The sequence below is a fragment of the Mobula birostris genome, chromosome 12 (genome assembly GCF_030028105.1).
Source record: "Mobula birostris isolate sMobBir1 chromosome 12, sMobBir1.hap1, whole genome shotgun sequence".
Taxonomy (NCBI): domain Eukaryota; kingdom Metazoa; phylum Chordata; class Chondrichthyes; order Myliobatiformes; family Myliobatidae; genus Mobula; species Mobula birostris.
The window spans coordinates 56,170,138-56,195,997 of NC_092381.1; the positions used below are offsets into that span (position 1 = coordinate 56,170,138).

General features: G+C 38.4%; 1 protein-coding gene across 1 annotated transcript in view; it reads left to right on the top strand.

Annotated features, from left to right (window-relative positions):
* Positions 1 to 25,860, top strand: part of efcab14 (EF-hand calcium binding domain 14) — a 56,567-nt gene that overhangs the window by 13,359 nt on the left and 17,348 nt on the right. Inside the window, exons 3-7 of the mRNA XM_072273831.1 lie at positions 1,361 to 1,506; positions 7,693 to 7,791; positions 8,924 to 9,034; positions 16,792 to 16,980; positions 21,657 to 21,768. Of these exons, the coding sequence (XP_072129932.1) occupies positions 1,361 to 1,506; positions 7,693 to 7,791; positions 8,924 to 9,034; positions 16,792 to 16,980; positions 21,657 to 21,768 (657 nt within the window). The remainder of the gene's footprint in view (positions 1 to 1,360; positions 1,507 to 7,692; positions 7,792 to 8,923; positions 9,035 to 16,791; positions 16,981 to 21,656; positions 21,769 to 25,860) is intronic.

The window sequence follows — 25,860 nt, forward strand, 5'->3', positions numbered from 1 at the left end:
GTGTTGTCACACATTCCAGTGGCAATATAGCATGCGCACAATGCTTGGCAGAAGGACACAGAACACAACAAACAATAAGACAAAAACAGCAAAAACAACCCTGTTCCCATGCATAAACACAGTCCTTTAAACCCAGGACAGGCCTCTGGCCCCAAACCTTCAGTTTCCAGTGGACTCAGACTCAGATCTGCAAACATCAGGCTTCAACCTCCTCATCTGACTTGCAGACTCAGCTCTGGCCAATAGGCCTTGACCTCCGGACTTCTGATTGATTCTTGGGTCTTAATTCTCAGCATCGATCCCAAGACACGCCAGTCACTGAATACTAGGTCTTGAACTCCAGACTCAATGACCCCAGGACCCTGAACCCTGTGACTCACTCTGTTCTTACTCATTTGTAAACCCAGAAGGGTCATTGGAACTCCTTACCTATTTCTGCATGGAACTCTGACTCCAGAATCTGTCAACAACTCACTGACCCCGGGAAGGGGAGGGGGGAGCCTTTGTTCACTCACTTCTAGTCTGATGTCCCAAATCTGCATCTCTGGTTTTCAGATGTGGAGCGAAGACTTAGACTCCAGCCTGACCTTTAATTCACCTATGTCCTTTTCCCTAAACCCTAACCTGACCCTAGTTTCCCTCTTCTGTCCCACAAAAGTTATATTTAAAAAAAATTAAGCAATTAGGAAAGCACAATCATAGTTGGGTGGTGATTACTTAGAATTGCTGAGGTTAAGTTGCACATCTGCTGATGGTAGGAACACAAGTACAACTGCTCTTTTAAATAATTTTTCAACTGTTTTTGTTCCAGCTAAATGGCTCTATTTACTGATTGCTGGCAGTAACTCTTGACTTCAACACATGTCTTCAATGTGATTTATGTGGTTGACTGATAAATTGTGAACCCTATCTTCCTCCTTTTACTTTCTGCCCTAAGTAATAATAGGCACATTCACAATATGAATGCCAATGTAAAGTGTCATGAGTGATTGCTGTATGTTTTCTTCGTACAGGGTTTTGCATTCAGCCTTCTATTACCTTTATTCTTCTGCAGTAACAAAGTTGTCAGAAGCAGCATTTATGGGAACGTATTTGCCCCTATTAGCGAGTTTCCCTCCTGGTAATTCTGATTAAAGTAGGTTTTGTAATGTTCAGTTATTTTCTTGTATTTAGATGTAAAGTTTGTGCCATCAAAGCCTGCACTCAAATCACTACTGCTCTGGTTTTCCATTTCTTTCATGAATATATATTTGAGAGCATAGATATGGAGCAAATCAGCTTTTCCATTGGACTTGTGCTTTTCATTTGATCTTCCTTCAAATTTTAGTTTTAAGACTAAAACATGTTTTTGTCCTTGTAGTGGAATCTAGTCAAAAGGCCTCGTTTAGTGACATTCCAAAGTTAAATGAAGATCTTCTTGCAATCCAGAAGGATCTTACTAACCTAGATGCTGGTGACAAAGGAATTAGCAAAATATGGACCAACATCACAGAACTAAATAAACAAGTAAGCAAATGCGCGGTGTCTGCATAATGGAAAACATAATGGCTCAGAAGAAAATAAATAATTTATTGTAAATGTGGAATATGCCAAATACAGTTGCAAGAAAAAGTTTGTGAACCCTTTGCAGTTACCTGATTTTCTGCATTAATTACGCAAAATGTGGTCTGATATTTATCTATGTCACAATAATAGACAAACACAATCTGCCTAAACTAATACACAAACAGTTGTACTTTTCATGTCTTTATCAAAAACATTTAATCATTTATAGTCCGGGCTGGAAAAAGGTTTGTCAATCCTGTATTTAATACCTCCATCTGTAGCTGCTGATAAGACTTGCACATTGGTGTGGAGGAATTTTAGACCATTCCTCCATACAAAACTATTGCAGTTCATCAAGATATCTGGGATACTTTGCATGAACAGACCTGTTCAGGTCATGCCACAGCATTTTACTTGGGTTAAGGTCTGGATTCTGACTTGGCCATTACAAAACATGAATTTTCTTCTTTTTAAACCGTTCTGTTGTTGATTTCCTCTTGTGTTTTAGACAATAGACAATAGGTGCAGGAGTAGGCCATTCGGCCCTTTGAGCCAGCACCGCCATTCACTGTGATCACGGCTGATCATCCACAATCAGTATCCAGTTCCTGCCTTATCCCCATAACCTTTGATTCCGCTATCTTTAAGAGCTCTATCCATCTCTTTTTTGAAAGCATCCAGACACTTGGCCTCCACGGCCTTCTGGGGCAGAGCATTCCATATATCCATCACTCTCAGGGTGAAAAAGTTTTCCCTCAACTCCGTTCTAAATGGCCTACCCCTAATTCTTAAACTGTGGCCTTTGGTTCTGGACTCACCCATCAGTGGGAACATGCTTTCTGCCTCCAGCGTGTCCAATCCCTTAATAATCTTATATGTTTCAGTAAGATCCCCTCTCAGCCTTCTAAATTCCAGAGTATACAAGCCCAGTTGCTCCAGTCTTTCGACATATGACAGTCCCGCCATCCCGGGAATTAACCTTGTGAACCTATGCTGCACTCCCTCAATAGCAAGAATGTCCTTCCTCAAATTTGGAGACCAAAACTGCACACAGTACTCCAGGGTGGTCTCACCAGGGCCCTGTACAGCTGCAGAAGGACCTCTTTGCTCTTGTATTCAACTCCCCTTGTTATGGCCAGCAAACCATTAGCTTTCTTCACTGCCTGCTGTACTTGCATGCTTGCTTTCAGTGACTGATGTACAAGAACACCTAGATCTCGTTGTGCTTCCCCTTTTCCTAACTTGACTCCATTTAGATAATAATCTGCCTTCCCGTTCTTACCACCAAAGTGGATAACCTCACATTTATCCATATTAAACTGCATCTGCCCATTCACCCAGCCTGTCTAAGTCACCTTGCATTCTCATAACATCCTCCTCACATTTCACACTGCCACCCAGCTTTGTGTCATCGGCAAATTTGCTAATGTTACTTTTAATTCCCTCATCTAAATCGTTAATATATATTGTAAACAGCTGCAGTCCCAGCACTGAACCCTGCGGTACCCCACTGGTCACCGCCTGCTATTCTGAAAGGGACCCGTTAATCGCTACTCTTCGTTTTCTGTCAGTCAGCCAGTTTTCACTCCATGTCAGTACTCTGCCCCCGATACCATGTGCCATAATTTTGCCCACTAATCTCCTATGTGGGACTTTATCAAATGCTTTCTGAAAGTCCTGGTACACTACATCCACTGGCTCTCCCTTGTCCATTTTCATAGTTACATCCTCAAAAAATTCCAGAAGATTAGTCAAGCACGATTTCCCTTTTGTAAATCTATGCTGACTCAGACCAATCCTGTTACTACTATCCAAATGTGTCGTAATTTCATCTTTTATAATTGACTGCAGCATCTTTCCCACCACTGATGTCAGGCTAACTGGTCTATAATTCCCTGTTTTCTCTCTTCCTCCCTTCTTGAAGAGAGGGACAACATTAGCCACCCTCCAATCCACAGGAACTGATCCTGAATCTATAGAACATTGGAAAATGATTACCAATGCGTCCATGATTTCTAAAGCCACCTCCTTAAGTACCCTGGGATGCAGACCATCAGGTCCCGGGGACTTAATCAGCCTTCAGACCCAACAGCCCATCCAACACCATTTCCTGCCTAATATAAATTTCCTTCAATTCATCTATTACCCTAGGTCCTTTGGCCACTATTACATCTGGGAGATTATTTGTGTCTTCCCTAGTGAAGACAGATCCAAAGTACCTGTTCAACTCATCTGCTATTTCCTTGTTCCCCATAATGAATTCACCCACTTCTGTCTTCAAGGATCATTGTCTTGCATCATCCAGCTTCTATTAAGCTTCAGGTGATGGACCATTACCCTGACACTCCTCTGTAAAATGTCTTAATACAATTTTAAATTCATTGTTCCCTCAATGATTGCAAGCTGTCCAGGCCATGAGGCAGCAAAACAGACCCAAACCATGATGCTCCTTCACCATGCTTCACGGTTGGGTTAAGGTTTTGGTATTGGTGTACAGTACGCTTTTTCCTCAAAACATACCAGTGTGTATTTCTGCCAAAAAGTTGAACTTTTGTCTCATCTGTCCACAGAACATTCTCCCAGAAGTGTTGTGGAATATCCAGGTGGTCGTTTGCAAACTTGAGACGTGCAGCAATAGTTTTTTTTTGGAGAGCAGTGGTTTCCTCTGTAGTGTCCTTCCATGAACACCATTCTTCTTTAGTGTTTTTCTTGTGGATACATGAAAACTCATGAACACTCATGTCTTTAGAAATGCTTTTGTGTCCTTTTCCAGCTTCTCCTTCTAAGGCCCTCTGAAAATTGTTTTGATTGAGGCATGGTGCACATAAATTGATCTTTCTTGAGAAGAGCAGGCTCTGTCAGTAACCTGACTTTGTGTGTCTTTTTTTATATAGGGTAGGGCACCTCTACAATCCACACCTTCAGTCTCATTGATTGGAACAACTGACTCCCAGAGATTCACACTTTTTTGAACCTGGACTGTGAATGTTTAAATGATGTACTCAGTATTGATGAGTAGTAGTACAGCTGTTTGTGATATTAGTTTAGGCAGATTGTGTTCGCCTATTATTGTGACTTAGATGAAGATCAGGCCACATTTTATGAATTATTAATGCAGAAAAGCAGGTAATTGCAAAGGATTCACAAACTTTTTCTTGCAGCTGTGAATATTAATTTACTTGAGTATTGGTCAGTAAGGTGGCAATGAATATATAACCAGATGAAAATTGAAAGCTGGGGAGGGATCAGAGGATGGCAAGGAGCAAAAGAAATGATGAGAGCAAAAGGCTTTTAAAAATACCTGGAGAACACCATCCATAGTTAGTGATATTTTGCATATGGGCAGATCAGCAGGAAATGAATATTCAATTGGACAATTTCTGACTTTTTTTTTCTAGATCACTCTATCTTCATTTCAGGTGACATACTATCTGCTGACATTTACGTTAAACCAACTGACACTCACACCTACCTTGATTAAACTGCCTTCCACTCAGCTTCTTGTAAAAATGCCATCCCTTTCTCCCAGTTTTTAAGCTGTCTATGCTGCATCTGTTTTTAAATTGAGCCTTTCCATTCCAGGATGTCTGCAGAATCCTTTTTCAGGAAATATAGCTTCAACTCTTGTGGTTAATGGAATTGTAATTTGCATTCCTCCATCTCCCATACTTCTGCTCTCACCCTGCTTCCACCCAGACAGAACAGAGTCCCTTTGGTCCTAGTCTTTCACCGTACCAGACCTGGGATCCAGCACCTCGTCCTTTGTCATTTCTGTGATAAGATCCCACCATGAATCACATTTTCTCCTGCACACCATTTTCTGCTTTCTGCAGGGACCACTCTCACCGTAACCCTGTCTAGTTCATCTCCACCTGTTCACCCCTGCTCGTCCCCTACAGCACTTTTTCCTACAGCTCATCCCTTATCACCATCCAGGGACCTAGATAGCCCTTTCTACTGAAGAAGAGATTCACGTGCACTGCCTCCAACCTTGTCTACTGCATTCAGTGCTCCAAATGTGGCCTCCTCTACAATGATGAGACAAGTGTAGACGTCATTTGGCAGAACATGGGTGCTGTATCCACATTGGTCATCCTGGTCACATTGCATTTCAACTCCCCATTTCCACACCTACCTGTCTGTCCTCTATGTTTTCACTGCCAAAGTGAAGCCAAATGTAAACTAGAAGACATTGTCTCTTATTCTGTTTCTGGTCTACAAACCAATGGTATGAACATGGGATTTTCCAATTTCAGGGAACCTGTGGTCTGTTCTCTCTCCTTCTGATCCACTTGGTTCCATCTGCCTATTACCTACACACACATTGAGTCTCCTCCAACTGGTTCCAACTGCCTATCATTCCTCCCTTATCACCTTCCTTCCTCATCAGATAGCAGCACTGTAATCTCTTGTGTCTCTACTTATCACCTTCCAGACTCTCTCTCCAGCTCTACCTCTCCTCACCCTACCTGGCTCTATCATCCCTCTTACCCCTCTTCTTATTTCTCTTCTGTGCTTTCAAGCCTGTTACAGTGACTCATTATATCTCCATAGATGCTGGCCGAGGGTATGTGGAACAGGTGACAGAGGAAATGATAGAGAGGGGTACAGTTGAAATGTGTAGAGTCATGGAACACTACAGCACAGAAGCAAGCCCTTCAGCTTATCAGGTCCATGCCAAACCATTAATCTGCCTGGACCCATCAACCTGCACCTGGGCCGTAACCTTTCATATCCTTCCCATCCACGTACCTATCCAAATATATTTTGAATGTTGAAGTCAACCCTGCATCCACCACTTCTGCTGGCAGTATCCTCCACGCTCTCACCACCCTCTGAATGAAGGAGTTCCCCCACATGTTCCTCTTAAACATTTCACCTTTCACCCTTGATCCATTATCTTTAGTTATAATCTCATTCAGCCTCAGTGGGAAAAAGCCTGCTTGCATTTACCCTATCAATTTTGTATACCTCTATCAAATTGGCCCTCAATAAAGCCCAAACCTATTCAACCTTTTGCAAGTCCTCAAGTCCTAGCAACATCCTTGTAAATTTTCTCTATATTCTTTTAATCTTATTTACATCTTTCCTGTATGTAGGTGACCAAAACTGGACAGACACAGTCCTTCAAATTAGGCCAGATTATTGATATAGATGACAAACAATAATAGACTCTGCTCCAATCCTGTAGCACACCATTAATCACGGAAATCCGATCAGAGAACTCAACCATCTAAGGCCACTGTCTGGATTGTCCCGCAAAACCAATGTCTAATCTCATTTACTACCTCATTTTGAATGCTGAGTGACTGAACGTTCTTGACCAACCTCCCATGGGAGTCCCTGTCAAGTAGACACGTCCATCCTGAAAAAACTAAGATTAGTTAGACAAGATTTACCATGCACAAAGCCATGTTGACGATCCCTAATCAGTGCCTCTCTATCCAAATACTTGTATACCCCCTCCCTTGGAATACCTTCCAATAAATTTCCCATCACTGATGTCAGGCTCACCCTTCCCAGTATTTTTTTTAATATATTGTATGATACTTGGGGTTCTTAAAGTGCGATATTCCATTGTGAGCAAGCATGATTACTACTGAAATAGAACAATTATTAAAATTCTGAGAAGTCTGTTTTGTTCTGATGCTTCCAGCTCTTATTTATAGCCCCACTTTATCTCTTCTACAGTAGCTTATCTTTGCTTCTCTGATCTTCAGCCCGTTCTTTGCCTTTGTCTGTATAAGTGCCATGTTTCTGATGTTTCACTATTTTCATTACTTCCTATCTAAGTCTAATGTTGAATCTGCCTGTTTTTGATATTCAAAAAACCTGATGAATGCTTTTAATTTATGCAATTTATTTGCTATGCCTGTTTAATATTATTTAAACGTTTGAAATTTGGTCAAATTTTCCATTGCTGCTCTCAAAATCTGCACATTGGCCAACTTCAGCAAAAGGTATTTATTTTTGGCTGAAGCCAACAATTTGCTGGAGTTAAAATATTACAAGCTGAAGATAATGTTTGTGTCTGAGAAAGCAATAGATACTGGCACATAAGTGGAAGAGAGACTGATTGTAAGATTTTTGTTTGACTTCCAGCTTATACTTAAATGTAACTCAATTCACATTTTTGTTTTCTACCAGATTAACCAACTGAATTCAGCTGTTGCTCATTTAAAAGCCAACGTCAAATCAGCATCTGATCTAATCAACCTTCCAGTCACTGTGGAAGAACTCCAGAAGGTTTCTGTACTTTTATTTGCTTGATCTAATTGACTGAAATCACTTGCGTCATTTTAAGTTTTTACATCAGATAAAGCAGTTTTTCTGTCATCAATGCAATTACTTGTTTTTTTATGCATGATTGATTACAACAGTAAAATATATTTGATATCTCAGTTGGGATTTAAACCTAATAGGTTAAAGATAAAGGAAGATATTAAAAGCAGAAGAATATATTACAAAGGAGCTTTTTTATATATAGATACACACAATAGGCTGAGAATAGTTTTTTATATCACTTGACTATCATTTGATCAAACTCTTGCAAAAACTGGTCTGCAGAGCATACATTGGATATATCCAATGTGGTCTTTGAAAATCAATTAAGAGATGGCCTAGCAAGATTCTGTGTTTTATTCTTGAGGAGGAATCCTAATATTTCAACTATATGTGAGTGAAGAACAGAAAATAGGTGTACTTTGGCATGATTACATTAAGGCAGTTTGCAGAGAAGAGTAGATCTGTGAAAACAAAATTAATATGTACACTTCAGAATTTTGATCCCTTTGGAGGCTGGTCACAGTGGGAGTGTTAGGTAAAAATCATTTATGTGGGGTTCTAGAAGAGTAGGACTTGTGTTGGATGCAACAGTGGGCTTGGCTGTAAGGATGGTTTTGATAAACTGCCACAGTGAAAAACAAATTCAATATAAAAGCTGTACAAGGTATAAAATCCAATCTATCAGTTTAAAAATGCCTGTAACATGTGATTTGCTGATTTATAGATTGTTGAAATGACTCACTGAATAGACAAAATATGTAGACTCACTCCACTTGTACACGTTCTCCTATTGTAGGTATAGAATGTTTTGTTGGAGTTTAAACTAATCAAATTCTTTATCCAAGAGAATTGTGGGAGCATTTGGCCATTTGACTTGTTCTGTCTGAAGGAAACAGCCAATCATCACTTCTGAATAGCAATTTGGGTTGAGCCATAAATGGATTACTATCATCCAGAAAATTGATATTTAAAAATGGTTATGCATATTAATATTTGGGAACAAATGCTTCTGATTATAAAACTTTTCAAAAAAGCTGTAATATATAAATATATGTGGGGGAAAAACCTGAGTTCATTACATTGATCCTTACAGAGTGTTGCCACAATTGGGAGCACGCTTACTAGTGTTCAGAATGATGTTGGTACTATAAAAGCAACCTTAGAAGATCAGAAGAAAAAAATGGAGACACTTCAGCAAAATGAGGTAAGGAATGCACTTGAAAGAAATGAGGATGAGAATATTTCAAATCAAGTGATTTTATTTTTTTTCAGTGTCATGTAGAATACTCACTCACTCCCTATATCCTCCATTTTGTAATTTATTTGTCATACTGGAGTTGCAATAAAATAGGTTGCTTTGATGTAATGGTGTTCTATTTTTGCTGTTGACATTTCATCAAAATAATATCTGAAAGGAAGTAGAAGAATATTACTGAGATTTAACAGTAAATTCTTCAACTTTTCTATCAGTCATAAATTGTTAATTTAACAATTTCTATCAATATTGCTTAGTGATTAAACAGGCTAATCGTCAAAGTGCTATTTGGAGATTTTACCTCAATTACCCTTTTGAATAATAAATCTGTTAGTTTCTGGTGTTGATAATGTAAACAAAACAGTCTAATTTGACAAATTAAAATTGTTCTGTATTTCTGTAGATGGGTACATTAAAAAGGGACAAAAGTTAATATGCAGGAAGCTGCCATATCATGATTTACCTGTACTAAGTTGGATCTGTATATACGAGTTTAAAGAAAAGATAAACTTGTTGATTTACTAACTTTTTCACATATATTCTGTAAAACTGAATCTAATCCTGTTTCATAAATTTTTGAATCGTTATTTGTGAATTCTGCAAGAGTGTTTTTGTTACCTGAAAGGCTAACATTTACAATACAGGGGTCACCTGTCTTGTGTAGCATTAAGTCATTCAGGAAAAGAAAATATCAGGTTCATTCTCCAGTCTGATTGGTTTAGTTTCCCAAACTTTTTCCGATAGGCTTCTCGTCCCCACTGGCAATTGTTTTGTAGGATGGAATACTAAATGGATTGTCTTTGATGTTGAATAATAATGTGGATTTTTGTGCTTGTAATATTGTTGACCAGTTGGATGCAAAATGGAAATTGCCAAATTTTAAGCATAATTTTTCTTTGGTTAATTTAAAAATCCTTTCTTACCTGAATGCATTAAAAATAGCAATATTACCCTGAAATTGAGTAACGTTTTCTGTAGTTGGGGCATTCCATTTTCTCTGCCAGTATCAGATTTAAAACTGGGGGAAGCATCTTTATCCGGCTAAAGTTGACTGTCGGCTATGTACGTGGCATCCTGTTTTCCATTGGATTATGCTAACAATTTCTTTGCTCTTCCTCATTCTCTCTCTTACTTGCCACCATTCAGTTTAGCAGCTTAATACAGGCAATTCCCATTGAACTGCTAGCATTAGTCCACACAGTCTGACCTCCTAGGTCCTTTTCTTGAGATAAAATGTGTGTATCTGGAAACCTTGCGTTCAAAATAGGCCTACCTTCTTTTGAGTATCTGAGAAACATTCCATTTCTGCTGACATCCTCTCCAATTCCTTTATGATGAAAATGTTACTGCTCCATTTTGTTTTCACTCTGATCTAGAGAGTTTTATCAGGTAAATGTTATCCTCTTGATTTTTGTAACCTGTCTTCCCTTCCCTTTTTGCATGCACTTTTCTAAATCTTCTAGGTCATCTAGATCCTGTGCTTTGTCTCTCACTTCCTACAAAGGCTGCACCCTTTGCTTTCCTCTTTGATGTATCTATACTAATCTATCTTTATTTTGTCTACACCTGGTTTCCTGAATCTTTGCTCTTACCATTTCACTGTTTACGTGTAGTAGTTCCCCCAACCCCACAAGTCACTCCAGAATCCCAGTGTAATATACAGTTTCTATTTTATCCTGCCTGCTATTCAACACATCTGGAGTATTTGTGTTTACTTTTCCAATATCCCTTCTTTTACTTTAGTACTGTATGTTTTCAGTACAATTGCAATAGATATGGTGCTTGTCAATTCCATTCTAAAATGCTTTTCCATCTGGGATATCGATTTATGTGCCAAGCTGAAGCTACCATACAGTAAATACTGCTCCAGTGTGACCTCTAAAGAGGCCAAACACATGGATGACATCTTGGGTGAACATTCTGTTTACCTGAATGATTGAATTGATAGTACTTTTCCTTCTATTATTCTCATTTTACCATTTGTTCCTCACTGTTCTATAAAAGACTGTTTTATTTTTCTGGCTTGTTTTTATTTGCTTCCTGCTCACTTTCGACACAGGAAAATGCACTCCAATGTAGGAATAGAAATAGGCTGTTAAATCCTTAAGATTCCTAATCCCAAGATATGGATACAGTGACTTTTGCTATGCCGTTTAATATCTTTTGATTAACAGAAGTCCATTAATCTCAGGGATCTTGGGGTCCCTATCCATAGATCCTTCGAAGTTGCTGCGCAATTTGATAGGGTGGTTATGAAGGCGTATGGTGTGTTGGTTTTCATTAGTCATGGATTGAGTTTAAGAGCCATGAGGTAATGTTGGAGCTCTATAAAAGTCAGGCTAGATCATACTTGGAATATTGTGTTCTAAGTGTGAGGACGTGAGATTCTGCAAATACTGGATATCTTGAGCAATGCTCATGAAATATCAAGGAACTCAGCAGGTCAGGAAGCATCTATGGAGGGAAATAAATAGTTGACATCTCAAGCCAAGACCCTTCATCAGGACCAGAAAAGAAGGGGGCAGAAGGCAGAATAAAATGTAGGGGGAGAGTGAGGAGTGTAAGCTGGCAAGTGATAGTTAAGCCCAGGTGAGGGGGGAGGTAGGTGGGTGGTTCAGAGAAAATAGTGGAGTTTGTCCATTCTCACTTTATAGCAGGAGTTCCCAACCTGGGGTTCCAGGATCCCTTGCTTAACCGTATTGGTCCATGGCATAAAAAAGGTTGGGAACCTCTGCTTTATAGTTAGTGTTCTCTAATCCAGTATCATTCATCCTGGTAAACCTCTTCAGCACCCTCTCAAAAGCCTTCCTGTAACATGGTGATCAGTACTGAACACAGTCCTACAAATATGTCCTAACCAAAAGTTTTAAACAACTGTAACATGACTGACTTTTATACATAACATCCCTACATCTAAAGGTACAGACCTTCTTTACCACCATATTTCTTTTGTGTTGTATCTTTCGGAGAGGAATGGACCTGCACCCCAAGACTTCTCTGTATACCAGTGCCCCAAAGGGTCCTGCTTTTTATTGTGTACTTTTTTGCATTTGAGCTCCCAAAATGCAACACCTCACTTGTCTGGATTAAACTCCATCCGCAATTTCTTTACCCACATTTTCAACTGGTCTGAATCCTACTGAAGCCTTTAACTCTATCCAGAATTTCACCAATTTTTGTTACTATCTCCAAACTTATTAATCAGATCCCCTACATTCTTGTGTATATCACACACAAAACAAAACACATGAATTGCAAACATTTTATGGAGTACAAGGCCCATTCTGGTATGCTTTAGGGAAAGAGTGTCAAGGGGTTGGAACTTGGCCTTTTGAATGTCTACAACTGCAACCATCATCTGCATATTGCAGTTAGGCTATTGGAAGTTTGGATGACCTTGGCTCTTGTGTAGTCACAATGAGTTGAACAGTTTTTCATTAGTAAAGAAGATTAATAACACTGAGTTTATTTGATGTGGGTGCAAGTAAAGTACTGCCTTATTTGACTCTGACCTTAAGTAAGATTTGGCTCCGTTGAAGACCTTTTGACAACTGTTATAAAGGAGAGATGAATCCTTGTGGGCAGCTGAATTCAAGGAGGATATTCCACAATTGTTTTTTGATTAATTGTTGCCATCCCTATCATATCTTTGAACATTTTCTAGGGAGAATAACACAGCCTTTCTAATCCAACGAAGCAAAATTTCCTCGTTCTTGGACATTCTTTACATTCTTGAGAAGCTTCACATTCTGGTGTATAGTGACTAGATTTGGACACACTACTCAAGCTTTAGCCTAACCAAAGTTGGGATGCTTGCATAACCTGTTTTATTTTCTGCTTCTGCTTATCTAACCCTGCATCTCATATGTTTTAATAAGTTTCAGTTTCAATGTGCTCTGCTGTCTTTGTAGGATTGACAGACATATCCATGCGGGTTGCTACTTTGACACACAAATTCTTCTGTAATATTAGTCTACAGTCTCTTTTTATTTTCTGCCAACATTTTTCATACACTAGTTCCTGTATGAAATTATTGTTATGTGTTTTCTTCATATCACTTGAGTGTTCTTTGCAGGTGTTAAAATCAATTTGTGTGGGATCATTACAAGCAAAGTGGAAAGTTTAGAACTATGTTGTAGTTGAACCTGCAATCTAAACTGTGATTATAATACAAATTAATTGTTAGAAAATGATCGCTGCTAAGAATTTTATTTGTTTTATTTGCTGCATTTATTAAGTAATTTTTAAAAACTACTTAGCTTTGCTTAATTTCTCATGAGTTCCATTCATACTTTATGGTTTACTGGAAAAAGAAATGCTAATTTTAAACCCATTAAATGTTTTATGCCAAGTTTTGAATTGGCATAAGCACATTCTACCATTTGTAACATTGTGGGCAGCTGACCTACATTTTGAAAGTTTGAAAAGTACTGAAAATATAAGGAACTTGAGATTAAAACTAAAAAGGGTGTGTTTTTAATTGATCAGGTGTCTCCTCTGTAAAGATAAGTAGCTGGTGTTTCAGGATAATTACGTTGCATTATTTTAGATTTTGGATACAGGTTGAGTACATACCCCTTATGCGAAATGCTTGGGGCTGGAAGTGTTTCAGATTCCCGATGTTCTTGGATTTTATAATATATAATGAGATAGCTTTGGATCACCATAATTTCCTGGATGAGTTCAAGGCCTGCTTCCCTTTCAGAATCTACAGGTTGCAACTTGGGTACATAAGGTCAGTTTGTTCAGCTTTCTACATCTGGAAAAGTTGTGGGAGTGATCCAGGCAGTAAACTGGGCCCTGCATGTTCTGCCCGACTCCGGCCCCCCCCCAGGCCTGAGTCGACGTAGTAGTAGTAGTGCATGTTCTAGCCCATTGCTTTAATTGCTGCTATTTTGTTTTAATTTTTTTTCTAGATAAACCACTTGATAGTTTAAATGCAAATAAGAAAGTCAGATGCGATCACAAAAGATTGAAGCATAACCATTTGTTGAGAACATTCTGCACTTGGAGAGACAGGGTTTCAGGCAGAGTCGGCATGGCTGTATGAGAAGTTCCTGCTGAATAATTTTGAATTTTTCAAGGAGGTGTGTTGATGATAACAGTTTAGTTGGCAGTCTGTATGAAATTCAGTAAGGCCTTTGACCGTGTGCTGTATGGGATCCAGGGCAAATTGGGAAATGAATTTCAAGCTGGCTTAGTACTGAGAGGTAGAGGGTTATTTTTACAATTGAAAGACCTGAGACTTGATGTACCACAGCTATTGGGACCCTTGCTTATGAATGTGAATGTAGAAAGTATACTTAGTAAGTTCACAGATGCCATTGTGGATTTTGTCGATAGTGAGATGGCACCCAAACCTAATCACGGAACAATTTACAATGACCAATTAACCTGCCAACCTGTACATCTTTGGGAGGAAACTGAAGCATCCGGAGGAAACCCGTACAGTCATGGGGAGAGCACAGACACCCCTCAGACAGGGGCAGGACATGAACCTGGGTTGCTGGAACTGTAAAGCATTGTGCTAACCACTATGCTACTGATACTGTACTTTAGATTAAATAAGGACCAAGATGGCAGATGGAATATAATCCTGTAGAATATGAGCATTTTGGGAGGGCTGTGGCTAGGATGCAAACAATAAATAGTCGTATCTTAAGTACTGAGGAGCAGAGGGACAATGGTCTGAAGGCAGCAGCACAAATAGGTACGTATAGAAGGCATATAGAATACATTCCTTCATATTTGCTGTGGATAGGATACAGATGCTTACCGAATTGACAGATCGCTTTTAAAATTTGAATTACAGAACAGAATTGTGAAATAAATAAACAATTTTTTTCAACAAGTTTCTTGATGCACGTACTGGAAGGACGCAGAGAAGATTCACCAGGATGTTGTCTCGGAGTAAGAGTTTCAATAATGAGATTTTGGTGCAAGGAAAGCTGAGGGGTGATTTGATAGAGATATACAAAATTGATGGAGCAGTGATAGGAGGGAAAAGGTGAGAAACTTTTTCCATGAGCTGCAGTTTATATGTATAACCAGTGTGCATAGTTTTCAGGTAAGCAGTTGGAGATTTGGAGTGAATTTGTGGATTTTTTTTACCCAGAGGGCGCTTGAATTTTGAATTGCATTGCCTGAAGGGTGGTGTATGTTAGCATTTGAGCAGCTGAATGCCATTGCAAAGAATACTATGACTGAGTACTGGAAAATGGAATTGGTATAGATTGGTAGGGGCATGTTGGGCCTCAAGGCATGTTTCTGTGATGTGTGATTCTATTATGGAGTGTAAAAAAAAACTCAATAATCCAAAGAAAAAACCTTGCAGGAAAAAATACTACAGATTGAAAGTTAAGTGAAAGTGAGCAATTAAAAGTTTAACATATTATTTTTGGAAATGTATATCAGAGATCTGTTTAAGTAGAGAAAGAAAGTGGTAATTTTGTTTGCTATTTGTATAAAAAGCATGGAAATATTCAAGTATTGTCTAACTGTACTGTGTTTAGTGATTAAATCAATTTCTCTAATGGGTAGGAAGAAATGTATTGAGAATAAATTTCTTGGAAATTCCCAGGAACTACAATGAAGCCTATTCTTACGATATACTTATCCTGCTTGCACACATTTGATTATATACTCCTAATACAGAGCAGTTTTCATTTCAACAGTTAACATTATTCACTTTTGCCAGTACAGTAAATTGTTAGGGTCAATGAAAGGAACCTGTTGTACAGATTGGGGTAAATTTATTTATGTAAATTCCAAGTGCTGTAATCTGTTGAGAGTAGAAAGGCTGCACAACTAACTAAGCAAATTCTGTTAGAACAGAGCATTTCACAACACATTCCATTACTCTTTTTCTTGAATGTTTAGAATAGAAAAAAACTTGTTTTGAAGTAGTGAAATAAGAGATTGAGATGAAAATTGGATTTCATTTTTGACAGACATAAATGCAGAAATGTTAGAGGCTTTTCTGAATAGCAATCCTACCATGAAAGGCTAGCCAAAAAAAAAACAAATGCAATCTTGAAATAATTATTTACTTGTTTACATTACTTACAAATTATTTAGATGTAGACTGAAAACTGCCAGACAAAATGATGCCTCATTTTTTAAACCCGCAGCAAATTCTCTTGAAGCGAATAATTATTTGAAGGCAAATCTCTCAAGATGTGACCAATCAAAGTGTTGATACTTGCATAATTGAAGTATTACTCAAGTAGTGGCTTTTGTCAGTTTGCTGTTGAAAGTTATTGTACCAGATATCTGCTACCATACAGGGGCAATTAATGTGCCAGGTTCAGATACACGTTATTTTATAGAACATTTGATTAGGTTGGAGCAGGCTTGTTGGACTGAAGGCAATGGATATTGGGAAACTTAAAACAGCCAATCTTCCAAATCATAACTTTAATAAGATTCATGCATTGAGAAAGAAACAATGGGAAGAGATTGAGCATTATTTAGTATTTTGGGTCAGGATAATTTATTAATATTATTGCACGTGCTCTTTGGCTCTAGCTGCCCATGCATTGTTATTTAAACCAGTCTTTTTTTTCCCGCTTCTGTGTAAACTTTGCAAATTGAGTTGGGTTTGGGAAAATTACAGGTACCTGGACTGTGTTGGGTTTGGATTGGCTATTGTTTTAATTTGTGTTCTAACACCATTAGCAATTAAGCGTTTTTTTTTTTCATTTCAGGAAATCCTGGACGTGCAAGATGAATTAAATGAGTTGAATGCCACCCTTCTGTTTTACCACACCCGTAATGACCAAAAGCTGCAATATATTGATTTAAGTGTTCGTAATCTGAGCCAGAGAGTTACCTTGCTGGAAAGGAATTTTCCAATTACTGATGGTGCTAAAATCAAGAGCATGAATAGCACTATGGTAAGTATACTTTTTAATTCAATCAGTGCTTGATGATGGGTTCATCCAAATGAAGTGTAAACAATTTGAGTTTCTTGCATTTGATTGAAGAATGCACATGTATTACAAAAAAATTGAAGCGAACAAAAATACAGTAAAATAATTTGACACGCAAAGCTTGCTTTATTCTCAGTTAAAACTGTTGAAAGATATTAGATTGAGATTAATTACTTAATAATCATGTTAGTTGTGGTCTTAATCACACTACTAGAGTGCTAGCATTTTCACATGGAACATGTTGTTTGCCTTGTAACTGAATAATGAAATATAAAAGTTTCATATTTTAATCTCTTTGTGGGTTTACATTTGCTTATCCAAACTCCTCTAGTTCTACTCTGCTAGATTTTTTGTTTCTCTGATTTCATCCGTTTGTCAGTTCCTGATTTTTTTCTTCAAACCCACACTGGCAACTCCGCACATACTAATAAATAGCTTGCTGGTGCTCTTTGCTCTTTGTTTTGAATGAAAATCTATGGAGCAAAGCATAGGAATGAAAATTAATAAGCATATTTGGTAGTAAATTGGATCAGACATTGGCTTTGCGGGAGAAGCTAGTGAATGTTAGTAGGTGGTTGCTTTGCTGACTGGAGGCCTGTGAGTAGTGGAGTGCTGCAGGGATCAGTGCTGGGTGTGTTGTTGCTTGTTATCTACATCAATGATCTGAATGGTAAGGTGTATCACTGGATCTGCAAATTTGCGGCTGACACCAAGACTAGGGATGTAGTGGACAGCAAAGAAGACTATCGTGGCTTGCGAAAGGATCTGGACCAGCTGGAAAAAAAAAAATGGGCTGAAAAATGGCGGATAGAATTTAATGCAGACAAGTTTGAGGTCTTGCACTTCAGTAGGACCAACCAGGGTAGGTATTACACAGTGGACGGGAGGGCACTAGGAGTGTGGTAGAACAAAGGGATCTGGGAATACACGTCCATAATTCATTGAAAGTGGTGTCACACTTAGATAGGGTCGTAAAGAAAGCTTTTGGCACCTTGGCCTTCATAAAGCAAAATATTGAGTACAGGAAATGGGATGCTATGTTGAAGTTGTTTAAGACGTTGATGAGGCCTAATTTGGAGTATTGTGTGGGGTTCTGGTCACCTACTTACAGGAAAGATATCGATGAAATCAAAACAGTGCAGAGAAAATTTACAAGGATATTGCCAGAACTTGAAGACCTGAGTTATAAGGAAAGGTTGAATAGATTAGGACTCCATTCCCCAGAGCACAGGAGAATGAGGGGAGATTTGATAGAGATTTACAAAATTATGAAGAGAATAGATGGGATAAATACAAGCAGGCTTTTTTCACTGAGCTTGGGTGTGAGTAGAACGAGATATCATGGGTTAAGGTTGAAAGGTGAGATGTTTAAGCAGAACATGAGGAACAACCACTCAGGGTGCTGAGAGTGTGGAACGAGCTGCCAATGGAAGTGGTGGATGTGGGTTCGATTTAAACATTTAAAAGAAATTTGGATAGGCACATGGATGGATGGATGGGAGTGGTATGGAGGGCTATGGTCCGGATACAGGTTGATGGGACTAGGCGGATTAGTAGCTTGGCACCGATAAGATGAGCCAAAGTGTCTGTTTCTGTGCTGTAATGTTCTATGACATTATGACTCTAAAATTAATAACTTTTCTGTAAAGCAATTGTTTTAAGTTCTGAATAGAAAGAAAATAAAATGTTCAGTACAGCAATTTAAAGAATTTAAAGACAATTAACAGATAAATAAGATAAAACACAAAGCTTGACCTTAAAACTTGGACTATTAGTGTGGTATTTCAATGTAAAACTTTTTTTTTCATTTAATCAACTGTTTTTGTTATTAAATCAAATGCAGATACTATCTGAATATTAGTGAAAAGAAAATTACTTGAAAGAACAAAAATTTCTGCAGGTCAAATAACATTAGTCTTGAATGGTTCAAATCAAATTATAATTGATATATTTAAAAATAACCATATGAATTGTCTAAGATTGTCCTTCTTGAGGCAATTTCATGCATATCTTACAAAGTTGTCATTGAAGTCATTTCAACTATAAAACGAATGGAACCTCAAGAACAGATATCTTGACATTTATAAAAATACTATTTGAGGTGTGTTTTTCTGCTTCAGTTTATTGCAGAAAAAACATGAACGAGCAGTACAAATAGACACTTAATGGACTTTGGAAATGTCAAACTATGTAGCTAGTGGAAATGCTAATTAGCATGTTCGTACCTCATAAGGGGGAATTACTGCCAATAGTTGTTTCCACAAAGGCTTCCCAACTAGCTGACATTTATTGCTTGCCTAGCAGCAAAAGGCTGTTAGCTTTCAGATAGCTGTGCTGAAGGTCAAATACAAAATGAAACTCAATTTATTACACCACCTGCGCCTCTTAAATATCTCACAATTTGAGAATTAAAAGGTTTGACAGACAAGAAAAAAAAGAGCCTTGATGCTGACCGTAAGGACGTAAAGATTTCTATAGTCTTAAAATGTTTTACTTTTAGTGGATCTTGAAGCTTTAACGAGAAGTTTAAGGCTCGGTTCTCAATTGCCTTATCATGCTGATTATTCATGTATAAATCTAGATAGTGATAGGTAATTCAAGCTCAGCAGCATATGCATAAGATGAGCATATTCTTTGGTTCAATTGCCATCAGTGTGCCAAGATCTTCAATTAGGTGCTGCCTTAGCTCTTCGAGATATTCTTCAAAAAGATCAGTGTTTGGTATTGTCCAATGTGGAGGAGCTGCAAATACATTAAATTGAAGGAATGCAAATTAAATGCAGTCTCGTGGAAAAATTGTTTTTGGTCCAGGAATTGAGAGAAGGGACAGGAAAGATGGGCAGATATTTTCTATGGTTATATGGAAAATGTCATTTCATGGGAGTGGTTTGTAAAGATTATGATTTTCACTAAAAGGAAGTTGCAGAGAGAATCCAAATTCACTGTATTTTCTGGCTTTCCACTGGCCATTCTGCCATTTGCAGCATTAGAGTACTGTACAGGTGCACATTCCTTTATCCGAAATTCTGAAATCCAAAAAGCTCCGAAAATTGAAGTTTTTTTTGCCAACAGCTGACCTCACTCAGATGTGACGTGGCAGCACTAGCAGGGGCCACCAGACATCAGTTGTGGCTCAGCGCTCCTAATGGTTACATGTGCATTTGCTGTTCGCTGATATTTTGTGTTCAGTGTTGACTTTGTGTTTAATTTCACTGTGAAAATGTCAAAAAGAGCTGCAGATACCCCTATGGGTAACAATGAGAAAAAGAGAAGGAAGCATCTATCATTATCAGTAATGCAGAAAGTGGAGTTATTGCAGAAGTTTGATCGTAGTGTGTCTGTGTGGCGTCTTACTGAAGAAAATAGTGTTGGAACTACCACTGTATATGATTTAAATAGACAGAAAGACAAATTACTGAAGTTTTATAGTGACAGTGACATTCGACATTTATTCCAATAAGTCATTTACCATGTGTTTGATTTGGTTCGTTTGAAGCTGTATATTTTTATGTTTTATTGAACGTTTTTGTTGGAAATAAAATTTTTTCTTGTCATTATTCCCTAAACAATACAGTATAACAACTATTTGCATAGCATTTACTTTGTATTAGGTATTATAAGTAATCTAGAGATGATTTAAAGTATATGGGAGGATGTGTGTAGGTTTGGTGTGCCGCTGGGTCTTAAAGTCCACCGCACTGAGACAGGTTAAATAAGGGACTTGAGCGTATGTGTCTTTTGGTATCAGGGGTGGGGCGGTCTGAAATCCGAAAAATTCTGAATGCCAAAATGCAACTGGCCCCAAGGATTTCGGATAAGGGATTGTGGACCTGTACTAAATTTGTCAAACATAATTTCTCTTCCAAAACTCATGTCAGTTCTGCCCAATCATGTCATAATTTTCTAATTGCCCTGTTATCACTGCTTTGCAACAGATTGAACATTTTCTCTGCCTCTCTGCCTCTCTGCCTCTCTGCCTCTCTGCCTCTCTGCCTCTCTGCCTCTCTGCCTCTCTGCCTCTCTGCCTATCAAGCACAATAGGTGCCCACATTTTTGTTTCATAGTCATGACTAATTAGGGAGTATATTTGTGTTGTAATGCAATCTTGAGAGAATAAAACAATTTTTTCAGCAGTATTATTGCCAATTCATTTGTTTTAGCCCCAGTCTCTTCTAGGAACTTACGAACTCCATATACAAATAATTTGATCGTAAAGTTTCATAGGTTTCCTACCGCTCAGGAGTTAGAATATCAAATATACCTCGGGAATAGTCCTTATTCAGTATTTGAAAGTATAAACGAATTCATCTGTTGTTCTTGAATCAGGTGGTAAAGATGTCACATGATTTAATGAATTATTCAATTCCCTTTGCCGTAATTGTTGACAGGATGCACTCATTGTTGCTTTGACATCAGTAAATCTTCATATTTAATGCCCTTTTTGTGGCCCCAAAAAAAGAGGCTGCATCTTGTCCTTTCATACGCACCATATTTTTCACATGTGCAAGACCCCTAAAACCTTTTAATTGTGTTTAACGTTGAAATGAGCTTTCTTACCATTATAGTTTGAATTCCTTATTTCTCTATTTCTGATAATTCCTGATCTTAAATAATTATTTTCAATACTTTTTTTCTTTCAGCAAAATGACAACATTCAAGTGCCAAATTTTAGGGAAAGGTTGAAGGTTATGGTCAATGCTCTCGCCAACAAATCAGATAATCTAGGTAATACAAGTGTAGTCAACAATCAAGGTAAGCTAATTTAGAGATAGGAAACGCTGCTTGTGGATTTGATGTATTAAGAAAATGCTATTCATTTAAAAAAAATTCTCCCTGTAAAAGATAATGTTAGCATCTGTTTGGTTCCTTCATAGTTAAAGTACAACATAGTTAAACAACCATAAGGATGTTCATCATTATGGATTTCTGATCTACAGTATCAGAACAGATTAATAATCAATTATTCATATTCTTCCCTAATAATACAATATTTAAAGTTTGCACATTTGAGTTATCATATGTGATAAACTAGAAAGAATTTTGTTATATCTAAACTACATTGCGAATCTCCATGTTGATATTCTTATAATCAGGTTACCCGTGTTTCCCTGTCCCTCTCCCCGTTAGCATATGCCGCATTACCCTACCTCTTTGATTAATGTTCTTGTTGTAATTCAATGTCAAATTTTGTTTATTAGCACTATGTGAATAGTCTTAAAAGTTCAAAGTACTTCAAAACTTTGAACTTTGTCTCAGTACTTTTAATGTCATAGAACGTTCACTAAATTCCATTATATTACATAGAAAATGAATTATATGGAATGTACCTTGAAAAATATCTTGAGGCTGCAAGGAAGAGAAACTGAATCCTGAAGCAAACCAAGAGATGTGCTTTCAGGAAGGCACAAGGCGAAGAGGGTTATAAGCTTAGTGGAATTGAGTGTTTAAAAGGATAATGCTTCATTAATTAAGTAGGAAATTGGAAGAATAGTATTTTAAAATTTTAACTTGCCTTGATTAAGGAAATAATAGATATAAGTAAGATTTGTACCTACAATTATGGTATAAATAGCTGGATTTTGCTGATTCCTGCCCTGTGTTTTTTGTGAACTGAGGTATTTCCGACCAAGGGTCACAATCTGAAAATAAGGGTTATGCATTCAGGCTGGGCTGAGGTGAGATTTCTTCAGCTGGTATGCTGAAACATCAGGTATCACGACCCAAGAGAGCTGTGAAGGCTCATTCACTGAGTATGTGTAAGAAAGTGGCAGCAAAATAGAAGAATGCAGTTCTGTGTGTGCGTGTGTTGTTTTATCTCTAGTAATTTCTCCATTATCACTAGTTCTACCAATTGTTTTGGGGGCAGGTCTTTCTGCATTTTCTGAAGTCCGGTCATTATTCGGACCATTTGCAGTAATATATTTAGTTAAGTTTTATATGCTACTGCTAATAGGTTAGAGGGGTTAGCTATTGTATGATCAAATGATAAAGTGTGTAAATAAAATCTAATTAACTTGTATTCTTGTTGATTGGAAAATTGGTAATACTTAAAACAAATTTGAGGATTTCTCCCTTTTAGACATGCACCATTTTATCTATATTAGTTCTTATGATGTCCTAGGATTCATGAAGCCAGCCAATTAGATGTGACATGAGAGTTTAGCACTTTTTTAAATTTTTGATAAGGAAGTTGACCAGAAAGGGCAAAGGGAAGTAAAGGAAGAGCAGAAGGAGAAAACTAGATGTGTTTGTGTGAATGGAGTGAGAAATTGAAGACTCAACTACATGTTCAATAATTACCAGCAGATGTCAGTGGTGATATACTTCTGAATTTCGGTTGCTAACTTGTTCTGCTTTGTCTGTCTAATACTGCTAAGCACTTGTTGTTTCATTCCAGTTTGTCTTTGAGGGGATGTGGGTATCACTAGCTAGGCTGACAGTTCTGCTGCTCTCTAAAAGGTCTTTGAAGGGGATGGATAACTGCTGCCTTGACCTGCTACATCTTTTCTGGAAGTGAGTTAAAGCAACAATACAGGACAGGCAATATTTCTTGCATTAGGATGGTATGTGACTTGGAGGGATACATTGTATGTGGTGATATTCCCATTTTTATGTTGCCTTTGTCCTCCTTGGCAGTAGTGGTCAGGAGGTTGGAAAATTCTGTAGCAAAAGCTGAAGTGGGTAATTGTCTTTTTAAATTCTTTTGAGACAAAGGTTCAAAATAAAATGGAAGGTGCAAGAAGCTAACTTCACAGAAAATTAGGTCCATTTAATAGTTTAAAAACTAGATATTTCTAGGAGTTGTTCCTCATCCATGAACTGTCCAGTAAATCTGCAGTATTCCTAATCGGTTTGTCATTGTCACGTGTACTGAGGTACAGTGGGAAAACTTTTACATGCCATTCATACAGATAATTTCATCGTTATCAGTACATCAAGGTAATATGAGGAAAAAAAAAATGCAGAATATAGTGTTTTTTTTTGTTACAGAAAAAATGCAGTCCAGGCAGGCAATAAGGTGCAAGGCCATGATGAGGTGGATTGTAGATTTAAGTTGAGTTCATCTTTTTGTACAAGAGGTTCATTTGTTAGTCTTATGACAGTGGGGTAGAAACTGTCCTTAAGTGTGGTGGTACATTTGGTCTACGTGCTTTCAGGCTTTTGTATCTTGCGCATTATAGGAGGTGGGAGAAGAGAATACATTTGGGTTGGGAGAGGGCTTTGATTATGCTTGGCTATTTTACTGAGGCAGCACGAAGTTAGGCAGAGTCCATGAAGGGAAGGTTGGCTCACATGATGTTCTGAGCTGTGCCCACAACTTTGTAGTTTCTTGTGGTTTCTGGAGAGGAATCAGTTGGACTGGAAGGTAACTTGTTGTTTCTGGACAGATACAGAGGTTGTGGTGAGGAATAAACTGCACCAACAAGTAAGTGAAGGTGTCTGGTGGAGCCTCTCCATTGGGATTCTGTCTCACATGCTTTGTAGGGTTGGGTCTTTGATCCTGTTGGGCCTTGATGTTGGGTGCTGTTGTAGGTCAGGCATCAAGACTTGACTGCTGGAGCTTCTGTTGATTGGGCCTCCAATGACAGTGCCCTAAGAGTGGGTTGGATCTCAGCTCCTGCAGGTCAGGCATTCTGCTGGGATCCAGGAGTTGAATCTTGGCAACAGTTCTGTCAGGTTGGATCTGCCCTCTATACAAGCTGCTGCGTAGATGGGACCATTCTAGGGCTTGCTATTTGGTTCCATGTGGTATGTAGAGTTGGGTTGGCGGTTCATTTGCTCAGATCGCTAGAATATCACCAAACCCGTAAATAAACTTAAGAGCATTATTAGTAATTTTTAAGAGACTTAGAATTTTAGTTTTAAGAGTAGAATGATTGTAATAGAAGTAATGAATAGTTTTACACAGAGCAGCTTGCATTGAGTTGCCATATTCTGCTCCCATCTTGCTAGTCTTTTTTTCATCAAGTTATTTTTTTTCATATACCTATCAAGTGTGAGAGTTCCAACCATTCTTTGAAAATAATGGCTCAAGTCTTCCTTATAAAAGCTGGCAATTCCATTTGGAACTGTCAGCATTTACCCTCATTACTAGAAATTTCAGCCATCTGTACAGGTATAGATGTTTTGAACTTTCCCACTGCTTTAAAATGTATTAAACGTAAGAGATTCTGCAGTTGCTTGAAATCCAGAGTAATATATTCAAAGTACTGGAGGAACTTAGGTCATGCAGAACGTATGGAAACTAGAAAAAGAAGGTGGGGGTGAGGGGTACAAGCTCGAAGGTGATGTGTGATGCCGGTTGAGTGGGGAGGAGGATGAAGTAAGAAGCTGGGATGTGATAGGTGGAAAAGTAAAGGGTGAGAAAAGAAGGAATCTGATAGGAGAGGGGAGTAGATCGTGGGAGAAAGAGAAGGAGGGGACACCTTGGGGAGTTGATAGGCAGGTGAGGCAAAGAAGACTGTGATGAAGGCCTGTCACTAACTACGGACGGCACATGGTGCACTTGGTAAAACACTCATCCCCAGCAGTAATAGTGGCTGGGTCTGGAACAGAGCTGCTGCCTCTATGAGACAGCTCCATGTAGCAGCTCTGTTCCAGACCCAGTCACTATTACTGCTGGGAATGAGTGTTTTACCGAGTGCACTATGTACCGTCCGTAGTTAGTGACTTAGCCTTTGTCACATTACCACCCTCCTCTCCTGCAGCAGCAATGTTTGGCAGTCTTGACAGGAAGTCCGCTGTGATGTTCTCCTTGCCTGCTTTGTGCCGCACACAGAACCTGAAAGGTTGAAGTTCCAGGTACCACCTAGTCACCCCGGCATTCTGGTCCTTCATTGTCTG